Below are 12,639 nucleotides of genomic sequence, written 5' to 3'. Positions count from 1 at the left end.
CATCTCCCTTTTCTCCCCTATAAACCGTGTATATGGAAGATTAGGGTAGATTTCTTCTTCTTCTTCTAATTTTCGGCCCATTTCCGAAATTAGGAGAATTAATTTCTCTTATTTTCGGTTATTCCAAAAATGTAAAAATGTGTTAAATATAAATTATCATCTAGTGAGGATCGAACCCATAACCTCTTGGTTTGAGTACCCTTACTATTACCACTATGACACATTCATCTTGTTGATATTAAATATCACCGATTACATTTAATTACGAATTAACATATTAATTCGTCGAAGCTAACATTACATACATTTAATTAAATATAACTTATTATATTCAATTTACGAATTGACATAATTCGTCTCAACTAATATTATTTAATCTTCATTAAATAATTGTCTCATCAACACATTGACTAACTATTTAGTCATATAAGGCATCTATGTGATTACATTTCCATAACCACATCTCTCAAACACATCCTATAGGTGTGACCTTTAGGGACCAGTTGATCACCGCCATCTGTATGATAATAACGTCAAACTCTCTAGCAAGCCAACCGTTATTAGGTAATCGTTAATCAACTGATTAAAATACTAAGTATACCCTTGTGAACCTGTAAGAGATTTACAAATGTTATCACACTAATCTGTGGAGGACACAAGCTCCAACATGCCTATATGTCTAAGACCTGGCCAGACTCTCGGTAAACCGAACGACACTCGGGGAACAGAGCGTATAACCACTGCCTCTGCTACCCCCTCCCCCCCCCCCCCCGAACATAGACCAAAGAAATCCCGCATCGACGGGTGACGTTAGTTCGTTCCGATAGTATATAACTGATACTACCGTCATCTATTCAAACTAGCAAACCACAAATGCACAGTATAACTGACTGTACTAACATGCGTGAACAACATCATGACTCAACTCGTAGAATAGTATAACCGACCATCCTACTTATCAAATGAACAAGAGTAACCAAAGATATATGCAACATAATGTCAAATAATAACTGAACACAACACAACATGCGAACAAGTATAAGCAACCAATGTTATAGTAACTTCAGTTATAACTTTAACATTAACCACTCAATGTTATAGCAACCCTAACCATAACATAGACCCTAGGTGCGAGGTTATAGTAACCTCGACTATAACTTCAATATATACGACTTGAAGTTTTTTTTTTTTTTTTTTTTTTTTTTTTTGGTGTAATGTGAGTATATTATATATCATATCAAAAAAAAATTACATGAGGTTCAAGGATCAAATCCTACTAGAAGCATATCAAACCAACATCATATTTTGCAGCCAAAGTAGCTCAGATTGATCTACTATAGCCTTACATTTCATTTTAATCCTCCTCCTAATGTCATCCTCTATTCAAGCAGCAGTAACTTCAGGTCTCACTAGCCAGGCATTGATCCTGGCATTGTTTCTTTGGAACCAAATAGCATAGCAGTAAGCATTGAACATGGCCACCTTAAACTTCCATTGCATAGTATTCCTGTTAGCAGCACTCAGTCTGTCTATTGTTGGGAAGCTGCCTCCAAACCAATGCAACAAACAGTCCGAACTTTGACAAAGATACACACGGTTCAGAAACAGATGCTCCATCTTTGCTTTTACGGTTGTATGCGTGGCACAAGATACACCAGTCAGGTGCGCGACCAAACCTAAACAACTTACTCTTCACATTCATGCCTTCATTCATTCTCAGCCAGGTAGTCAATGAGTGTTTAGGGATATTCCAACTATTCCACACTATATTAGTCCAGTTCAGAGAGGGGTGAGCAGGAGTAAGCCAGGCATACCCCTCTTTAATAGAGTAACCTTTAGAGTTCATTATCCATTTGTTGTCATGAAAACCATCCTTGAGCTTCTCTTTTACTTTACACACATTTTTCCAAACCCAGGTTGCATCATCAGGGGGAGAGTAGTTATGCCAGTCTTGATTTTTAATATACACATCACTGATCCATTTAATCCATAGCCTATCAGCTTTGCAATAGATCCAATTAACCAGTTTTCCAACAGTGGCAATATTCCAGACATCAGCTTTCTTTATCCCTAAACCTCCCTCCTTTTTAGGCAAAGTAACTTTGTCCCAAGCTACAAGGGGGACTCTGTGGTAATCAGGGGAGCCATCCCACAGGAAGTTCCTGCAAATGGCCATTATATGGTTAATGATGCATTTAGGAATAATGAACATTTGAGCCCAATAGTTTTGGAGAGTGTTGAGAACAGCATTGATGAGAGTCACCCTGCCAGCATAGGAAAGTTTTTTTGGCTCCAAGGCCTCTGATCCGTGCCACCATCTTTTCAGTTAAGGCAGAGCATTCCTTCTTGGTGAGCCTACCTGCTTTAATAGGCACTCCCAGTGCACGAAAGGCATGGTGCCCTCCCTGAAACCTGTCACCTGTTTAATGCCCTCTCTAATGTCCTCATAAACTCCATTGAAGAATATTTCAGACTTGGAGTTATTCATGGCCAATCCAGATGCCTTAGAAAAGGATGAGAAGGCTCTCATGAGAAGCCAAATGGATTGTGGTTTACCCTTGCAGAAGAGAAGTAAGTCATCAGCAAACATGAGGTGTGTGAGCTTCAAATTCTTGCATAGGGGATGATATTGGAATGGCCATCTATCAGTTGCAAATTTAATCAATCTTGTTAAGTACTCCATGTATATGGTAAATAGAAGAGGAGAAATTGGGTCTCCCTGCCTCGGACCCCTTTGTCCTTGAAAATAGCCAAAATTATTCCCATTCAAAGACAATGTAAAATAAGTAGACCTCACACATTGCATAACCAGCTGTATGAAGTGAGAAGGAAACTTGAGTCCATGTAGCATCTGCTCAACAAAATCCCAATCAACTGTATCATAAGCTTTTTGCAAATCAATTTTAAATAGACATCTTGGAGTGACAGCTTTTCTGGAATACATATGAATGATGTCCTGACAGATGAGAACATTTTCAATGATGGACCTACCTTTGATAAAGGCACCTTGGTTCTCATGGATGATGTCGTGCAAAATCGTAGCCAACCTATTACAAAGCGGTTTAGATATCACCTTGTAAATCATGTTACAACAAAGCTATAGGTCCGAAATGGCTAACAAAGAGTTGTCCGTCACACTTAGGGATTAGGGTGATATTAGTTGCATTTATCTGGGTGAGCAGACAACCAGTAGTAAAGAAATCCATTACAAAGACGCAAACCTCATCCCCAACAATGTCCCATGAATCCTTAAAGAATCCTTTGGTATATCCATCGGGCCCAGGAGCCTTATCCTTAGGAATAGAGAACACGCACTTTTAATTTCTTCTTTAGTGATTGGAGATAATAAGGAAGTACAATGTTGATCACCGCAAAAGGAACCCGTCTGCAGAACCTCCATTCTCACATGTTCGTCTCCTTCTTCGCCTAGCAGACTCGATAAAACTTCGGGAAAGTATTTCGAATGTCGATAGTATCGATACACAATGTACCATTCGATCTTCAACCGCACTATCTTGTTTCTCGGGCATCTTCTCTTAATAACATTGTGAAAATAAAGCGTATTGCTATCCCCTTCATCTATCCATTGAGTCTTAGCTTTCTGTTGTAAAAAACTATCCCTAGCTTTAGTCCAGAATCTTACTTCATCAAGGGCCTGCAATTCAAGAGTAATAAGATCAGGGTTATCATAATTATCCTGAAGTTGCAACTGAATTTCCTCAAGAGTATGACTGGCTTTGCTTGCATTGAGTTCTATATCTGAAAAACACTCCTTATTAAGATTCTTAAGACCTCCCTTTAGAGCCTTCAATTTTTTAACCACCCTAAACATCTTAGTACCATCAATCTGCTGACTCCAATAGCTCTTTACTGTATCAATAAAATTTGGAGCATCACTCCACATATTAAAGTACTTAAAGCTATGTTGGCTCTCCTGCCATTCAATTTCACATTTCTTACAATGCAAGGAGTATGGTCCATGAGCCCTTCCGGATGAAAATGTGCATGCATATCAGGGAACACATCTACCCACTCTTGATTGACTAGAAATCTATCCAATCTACTGTACTTCCTATGGCCAATATCTTGCTTATTTGTCCAAGTGAAGAAAGCACAAGTTGCTGCAATATCCATCATACCACAGGCAGACATGCAATCATTAAAAGTATCCATATCCTCCTGCTTTGAATCAGCCCCAAGTCTCTCTTCTGGAGAAAGAACAGTGTTGAAATCCCCTGCTAAAGCCCAAGGTATATCACATTGACCTGCAACTGACTTCAAATTATCCCATAAATCCAATCTCTGTGAGCCCTCATTGAAAGCATATACAATAGTGAGAAGGAAAACTTGCTGAGTGGCCTTAATTAAGATCCTAGTATGAATGAATTGAGGATCATATTGAATGATGTTGACATCAAACACAGTAGGCCTCCATAACAACAAGACCCTCCCACCTTTATGCAAACTACAATTGGTTGCAACACTCCATCCCTCAAGCATACTATGAGCTATATTACCAACATTAACACCATTTATTTTTGTTTCTAATAGGCCAAATAAACAGGCCTCATTATTTTGAATAAAACTTTTGACAATTTTTTTGTTTATTCACACTATTCATACCACGAACATTCCAAAACCCTATATTATTCATTATTATTAATAGGTATTTGAGGGTCACCAATATCCACTACCTGAGTCTCCAAATTTTCATTCTCCTCATCTGTAATGTCTTCCACCTGAATGCTGCTATCATTAACATTATCAGGAGGTTTAGTTTCTGATACGGGAGGTCCTACAAACAAACAGGGAGGCCCCTGCATTATCACTTTGGTTCATAATCCAACAGACGAGGGGATGCCACTGTAGACAAAACAGGGAACTCTTTGTCAGATATTGCAGGATTGCTCACATTCTTTGGAATTGGTCTCCAAACTTTCTTCACTGTAGCCTTAGATTGAGTATTCCTGTTCTGATCCTTTCTGCAATTTTTGGCTTCATGCCCTAGTCCCTTACATTTATCACACAATAAAGGCTTCCATTCATATTCAACATTTAATATCACAATCTTGCCATTCTCATCACGAAATTTGACAGTTGAAGGAAACCTTGCCCCACCTTCTTGACTCAACCATTATTCTAGCAAAGCCAAGTCTCGTTTTGTTTGTGGTTGCGTGCAGATCGGACTTCACATAGGGACCTACCAATCCAGCAATGGAGGGTAAACATGTACCCCAAAATTTGAGGGGCAATCCATGGATTCGAATCCATGCTGGCACAACTTTCACTTCTTCCTTCAGGAGATCAATATCCTCTTGCCATGGCTTAACTATCAGCGGTTTATTATCAAACATATGAGACCCTGCATTTAGCACTTCCTCTTTATCCTTCATCTCCTTAAATCTTACCAAAAAAATCTCATTTGGTAAGAAGGAGACCTTGTCAATACCATGTTTCCCCTATATTCTATGCACATATCCCTGCAAGACCTCCCAAGGAGGATTTGCACCTAAAACAAAATAGTAAACAGCCTGATTCCAATACGTAATTTCTTCACTGACATCCTCAGTGGTGAATTGCAACAAAGCCGCCTCATCTGACTCACTATTCTCTTCTGTCACCACTATATGGCTGCGTGAATCATGCTTCTTACCCCTCTGTGTCACCCATTGTATGCTATCAGGATTCTCCTCATCCTCAAAAGATAGACCAGGCACTGTATGGACTTCATGCATGGGTTTGATACGTAAAACATCTTCTTCGTCTGGCCCCTGCTTCTTCTCACCATCAGTCCTCCTATCACTCCCCTTCACAGATCCATTACTACTACTACTTTTATTATGTTTTTTTTGGTGAATTTTATGTAGAAGAACGAGCCATTGTCGTTGAAACTAATGCCCTAGATGGAGATGAACTTTCGCACGTTCAGTCGGCATTAGGGTTTTTTTAATTATTTCTATTTCATACGACTTGAAGTTATACTTACCTTAACTATAACCTTGACACGAACCTCAAGTTACACTAGTTCCAACCATAACCTTGAGCCATAAATCTCAGGGTACGTTAGTTCCAGCTATAACCTTATCTCGTACTTCAATGTTATAGTTGCTTCAGCCATAACTAGAGTAACTACCCCAAAGTTGTACTAACTTCAGCTATAACACTTGAATCATCATCAAGGTTATACTAGCTTTAGCTATAACTTTGGAGAGCACTTTTGGCCGCTTATCATGCCGCCACTAGGGTTTATTCGTAACCCTAATTGCGCTCATGACACCCATAATAAACACATAAACAACATACGATATATAATTAAAGCATTAAATCATATACAAACATGCGAAAAACATAATTAACATGATAATAAACAACCAAACATGTACTAATCATACAAATCAATCATTAAATCATATTAACTACATCAATTGGCATAAACATAATTAAAAGAACACACCTAGTTACCTTATTAAGCAAATAAAACCCTAGAGATCGTCTTCAACGATATAAACGTCTTCTCCAGGTGCAACTTCCACGCCTTTATAGAAATCATCCACGTGCCAAAGATAAAGAAACTAATAAATATACTAACTATATATATAAAAACTATAAAAATTATAAAACTATGCGAAAACATACAACTTACGAAGAAGATAGACAAATCCAAGAAGTAGGATCGAACTAAGCACGAAAGATGATGAAGGAAGGAGGAAGAAAGGAAGAACGACACGAAACCCTAGGAAGGGGCGCGCGGCACAAGAGAGGAAAGAGGAGGAGAGAAATTAGGTTTAGGGTTTTGTGAGAAAAGAGAAGCAAGGGTTTGATTTCCCTTCTTATTTATAGAGAAGCTCATGGGTTTATTCTAGGTTTAGACCCAAAACTTACCCATCTACACCAAAAATCACGTGAGACCCAAGGAAGGAGCGGGTCTTCACCGTTTTTCGAGCCCAACGAGCCCAAAAGATAACAGACGGATATTTTCCCGGAAAATAAAATATGAAATATGGGAAAATAAAATTATAGAATTATATTAAGGAAATTAGGGATGTTACAGAACAAGCTCATCCCCTGTTTAGGTTTAGCGACAGACGACCATGTTTTAGCAATTCCAATACCCAGATCAGTAGTGGGTTGTGTAGCAGTAGGACTATTACTACTAACAAGTAACTCCTCAGTAGGAACAGGTTTGTCCAATAAACCAGTAAGATTTAACAATTGTCCAACTATAGCAGAAGAATTTGTACCTGAAATTCCATGTTCTGATAAAATATCAGATTGAGCCTTCTTTTAAGCATCAATTTGAGTAAAAGAAGTATCATCATGTTCAGAAATTGTTTCTATAACGACAGTATGATCATCAGTAACAGAATTCTTATTGCGAGCACGAGTTTTTGCCATGGTTCAAGCTGAATTAAAGAAAAATAAACGTATTTTTTGATGTTTTAGGGTTGGCTTGAAGAAGAAGCTATCTCTCGTTCCATGGCTCTCAAGTAAAGTATATTATTATAACCGACTATAAGCATATTATATGAGACCACAATAATAACTCCAAATTGAAATAATTAAGTTAAAACAATACAATAATTGAGGTGTAATATTATTATAACCAACTTAAACAGATTCTATAAGAATACGCCATCTTACAACAACTCTAATTTTAAACAACTAAGTTAAAACAATACAATAACTAAGTTTGAATAATACAATAACTCGGTTAAATCAATACAATAACTATTATTAACAGAATATATTCAAACATAGCAAACAAGAAGTAAATACAAAATACAATAACTGAGTTTGAATAATACAATAACTCGTTAAAGTAATACAATAACTGCTATTAACAGATTAACCACAAAATCCGAGATATTATCAAAGATACAAAAACACAATTGAATAACAAAAAACCTACTCAAACACCTTACAAACAACATGAAAATGCACAAATCATTAAGAATTCTCATCTCAAACTCAAAACCTTATAAATTATTAGCAAAAACAATGAGAGAACAAGTAATTTAACAACAAAGACATAAGAACAAGCAGATTTACAACGAATCAACGAAAATGAAACGAACATTAGATAAGAACGATAATGAAATCGCACAAATCAGATCTAGAAAAACAAAATTAGTACTTACCTATTGTGAAATTGAAGAGAAATACGAAGATGAAGCGAAAGTGACGACGAAATCTCCTTAATTGATGACGAATTTGAACGATTATGATGAAGACTGAGTTTGTAGCTGCAACTTGAACGAAATTGATGAAGATTGAATTTCATAATTTTTATCGATTCTTTTTTTTTTCTGGTTTTTTAGAGGTTAAACGAGGAGAGAGAGTGGTTTTCTAATAATGGGGGAGATTGAGGGAAAAGTGGGTATTTGTAGGTTGAGTAAGATCTAATCTCAGTCATCCATCTTAGATTAGATTAGTGGTTCAGATTTAGAGGGGTAACTCACCAAAAAAACCTAACTCATATGATCCTAGTTCTATATATATATATATATAAATATATATATATATATATATATATATATATATATATATATATATATATACACATTTTCTATATTATATTAAAGTGATGTTTATAATTTTGATATAAAAACTTTATATTTCATTTGACAAAAAAGTATCGTATGAAAATTATATAATTAGATTGTGACAAAAAAATGTTATAATTAGAGTGTAGATTGCATTGTATTTTCTCATTATTAAATCGGTTTGATGTCAAAGTAGGTGCGGAAAAAAATGGTGTACTTAGTATGTTATTTGTCCTACATTGAAAAGTAATGTAAGTGTGGTGAATATACTATGTATAAATATTAGAATTGTCCCACATCGGAAGATTATCATAAGGCAGAGTGATCTTATAATTATAAATAGAAGTCATAATCCAAAATCTTTTGATTCTCTTAAGTACTGTCAGAGAGAGCTCTTAAAAGAGTTTGTATTACTGTCTGTACAATAATGATTTCTAACCTCAGTTAATCTTTGGAAAATCTTTTAGTTATTATAATATATACACTCTGTATTTCTTATTTTATATTCAAGTGATGTTTCTAATTTTTATATAAAAACTTTTATATTTCATTTGGCAAAATAATGTCGGTATAAAAATAATATTTAGATTCATGGTAAGAAATGCTATCATTAGAGTATATATATTTCATATAATTTGCACATATTAATGATGGTGTATTTCATAGTATGTTATATGTCCCACATTGAAGAATAATATAGGTGTGACAAATATACTACATATAAAAAATAGAAATTTTCCACATCGAAATATAGCATAAGGTGGGTGATTCTATGATTATAAATAGGAGGCATCCTTGAAACTTAGGCATCGACCCAAAATATTTTAAGTCTCTTAAGTATTGTCTTGGAGAGCTCTTAAAAGTTTATATCATTATATTTTCTACCTATAGAATTTATATGTCCCACATTGAAAATAATGTAGGTGTGGTAAATATATTACGTTTAAATAATATAATTAGAATTGTGTTAAAAAAATTCTATCATTAGAGTATAGGTTCATATCATTTGCACATATTTTAAATATGATAAAAAAAAAAAAGAAAACAAACTATGAATATTAATAGATAATATAGTATTTGCTTATTATTAAATCGGGTTGGATGTCGAATTAGGTTCAAAAAATATGGTGTACTTTTAAATATATTATTCATCTCATATTGAAAAATAATGTAGGTGTGATAAATATATACTACATATAAATAGTTGAATTGTCCCACATCAGAAGATTATCATAAGGTGGGGTGATCCCGTGATTATAAATAGGTTTTGTCTTGGAACTTAGGTATTATCCCAAATATATTATTTCTCAAAGTATACTTATTATATAAGAGACTTTATACATAATCTTGAATTAAATGTTAAATTTTTAAAGTTGTAACATTTTTTTAGGTGGGAGAAAGAGCGATAAAATGGTCAATATTATAACGAAAAATTTTCATGGTACCCTCGAATTTTGGTAGATTACACATAATGCCCCTAATTTTAAGTTTCTACATATAATTCCCTTGTGTTTACTTTTTTCATAACGACGTTACTCCTATGAGTAACTAGATGAGTAATTGAGCATGTCATGCTATTTGTGTTTTGTTAGATATTAAATGTTAGTTTATTAAATAAAATATGGATTTAGGAATTAGATGATGAAGTGTTTGTGTAATAGATAACAAAAGAAAAAAGCGTCACAAGTCATAGGAGTAATGACGTTATGACGGAAGTTGTCAAACTGTATTATGGGAAAGAAAAAGGTGAACACAGGGGTACCATTTGTAGAAATTTAAAATTAGGGGTACCATGTGTAATATATCAAAGTTCAAGGTTACCATGAGAAATTTCCAATATTATAATGATATACTCCCTCCGTACCACACCAAAGGTAATGTAGGGAAAAATGGAGTATTTAAGAAAATGTGGAAAAAGTAAGGGTAAAGAGGGAAAAAATAGGTGGGGTATGTAATTGTGTGTTTAATTGTGGGTTGGTAGGTGGGGTATGTAATGACATTTTGTGTAAATATCAAATGGGTATAAGGATAATTTGGTAATGTTGTGAGCCAAATAAGGAATGTTACCTTTGGTGTGGTACGTCCGTTTATAGTAAATGTTACCTTTGGTATGGTACGGAGGGAGTAGTTAATTAAATTTTCATTTAAAAGAGAGAGATATCCGTACTAATAAAACAATAAAGGGGGTATTATTTTTTAATTGTTATTTTATTGTCACGCCATCAAACTTAACGTCCATTTAAAAGCCATTATATTAGGGGTATCATGGGTAAAAAAAATGGAACCTCAAGGATAACATAGGCAGATTCTTAAAAGTAGGGGTAACATGGAAAATCTGATAAAATTAAGGGGTACCACGGGAAATTTCCGTATCTCAATTATGATAAATTTTTTTTTGAAGAAAAACAATGTACAAATATTAATGGATATAACTATTAGATATAATGAGTAGCAATTATCCGTGTTCGGTATTCGGGATCTGGTTGGATGTCGAACTAAGTGCAAAAAATATGGTGTAATTTTGTGTATGTTATTTGTCCCACATTGAAAAACAATGCAGGTTTGATGAATATATACTACGTATAAATAGAAGAATTGTCCCACATCAGAAAAATAATCCAAGTTTGGTGAATATATTACTTATAAATAGTAGAATTGTCCCACATCGAAAGATTAGTATAAGATATGATGATTATATGATAATAAATAAGAGTTAACCCACATATATATTAATCTTTTATTTTTTTTTGAAAGAGATATTTTAATAATATGTAAATAAATGATTAGACATCAATACTATATATTAAATCCAGAAACCAAGGGACTTCAATGTAATTAAAGAAAGTTATACAAATTAATTATACTATATAGTTTTAAATCACTAGCACCGTGTGATGGACCCGATTAAGGGATCTTAATGCAAATATTATATAGTTTGGGTTAAAATTAAATTATATAGAAGCTTGGTAATTTTCCTAAACATTTGTAAGAGACTAAAACATGGTCAATTTCCTTAAAATAAAATAATTAATTAAGATGGTCAATTTTCGTAAAATAAAATAATTAATTAAGGTGGTCAATTTCAAAGAGACTAAAAGAAAGAAGATGCTTGGTAATTTTCCTAAATATTTATAGAAGACTAGAAGATGGTAAATTTCCTTAAAAAAATAATTAATTAGTATAAACATGCACACTTATGGTATTAATTATTATAATCATAAAATTATATATTAAATTTAAAATCTATGCAATTTTATTAAACTTTATTATAGTTTATTAGATGTATAGAGATGTTAATTATTTAACATGCAAAAATATAATATAAGTAGGTTATAAATAGGTCAAGTTAGTTTCCATAATATATAATATTGCATAATTTTTTCAATTTGTAATGCATATATGTAATATATTTATATAAATATATAATCCTCTTAAAATTGCATGCCTAAGTAGTAAAAAGAATTTCGTCAGTAAAGAAAAGAATTGTAGTAACATTGGATATAGGTATATGATAATAATCACTCATTTGAATAGTAAAAGTAACAATATTATCAGCGAAATTAATGAAAGTGGTAGAAACAACAACGGGAGTAGTGAAATAATCAATATTAATGCGACAATAGTGAAAGTAACAATAATTACGGCGGGAGTAATGAAATTATCAATATTAATGCGACAGTAGTGACAGTAACAATAACTACAGCGGGAGTAGTGAAAGTAACAATGATTATAAGCAAGTAGTGAAATGTTATTACTATTGTTTCATTAATAAGGGTAAATATTAATAGCGGGAGTAGTGAATTTGTCTCAAAATTTATTTCATCGTAATTTTAGGACATGTCATAGAAAAATATATTAATGATAAATTTATGAGTTTTGCAACTTTAAGTATTTTTATTTAATTAAAAAAAATTTAATGGTAAGTAGAGGTAGCCCGGACGAAGCCGGACACCAATACTAGTAGAATGTAAACATTAAACCCTTATAACGTTTTTTTTTTTTGCATTATAAATAAGTTAATTACCCCGTTGCAATGCACGGACATTCAAACTAGTAACCATTAAACTTTACTAAAGGATGAAATATGAAAGCTATT

General features: G+C 33.6%; 1 protein-coding gene across 1 annotated transcript; it reads right to left on the bottom strand.

Moving 5' to 3' along the window:
• Positions 1-2,326: 2,326 nt before the first annotated feature.
• On the bottom strand, positions 2,327-4,823 carry LOC141640990 (uncharacterized). The gene is made up of 5 exons (XM_074449668.1): positions 4,682-4,823; positions 4,030-4,544; positions 3,395-3,934; positions 3,222-3,293; positions 2,327-2,956 (listed from the first exon to the last, which is right to left on the bottom strand). Exons 1-5 carry the CDS (start codon positions 4,821-4,823, stop codon positions 2,327-2,329), a joined length of 1,899 nt encoding a protein of 632 aa, XP_074305769.1.
• Positions 4,824-12,639: the final 7,816 nt, after the last annotated feature.

Source organism: Silene latifolia, chromosome 2 (assembly GCF_048544455.1).
Source record: "Silene latifolia isolate original U9 population chromosome 2, ASM4854445v1, whole genome shotgun sequence".
In the NCBI taxonomy this organism is placed as follows: Eukaryota; Viridiplantae; Streptophyta; class Magnoliopsida; order Caryophyllales; family Caryophyllaceae; genus Silene; species Silene latifolia.
This window is presented reverse-complemented; position numbering and strand designations above follow the sequence as displayed.

Excerpts from the sequence above, each read along its gene's own strand:
- LOC141640990 (XM_074449668.1), bottom strand. The coding sequence starts at position 4,823 with ATGCAGGGGCCTCCCTGTTTGTTTGTAGGACCTCCCGTATCAGAAACT. Across the intron at positions 4,545-4,681 it reads GACTCAGGTAGTGGATATTG|AAACAAAAATAAATGGTGTT; the intron begins GTGACCCTCAAA and ends TTGGCCTATTAG. Across the intron at positions 3,935-4,029 it reads TTCTAGTCAATCAAGAGTGG|GAGAGCCAACATAGCTTTAA; the intron begins GTAGATGTGTTC and ends ATTGAATGGCAG.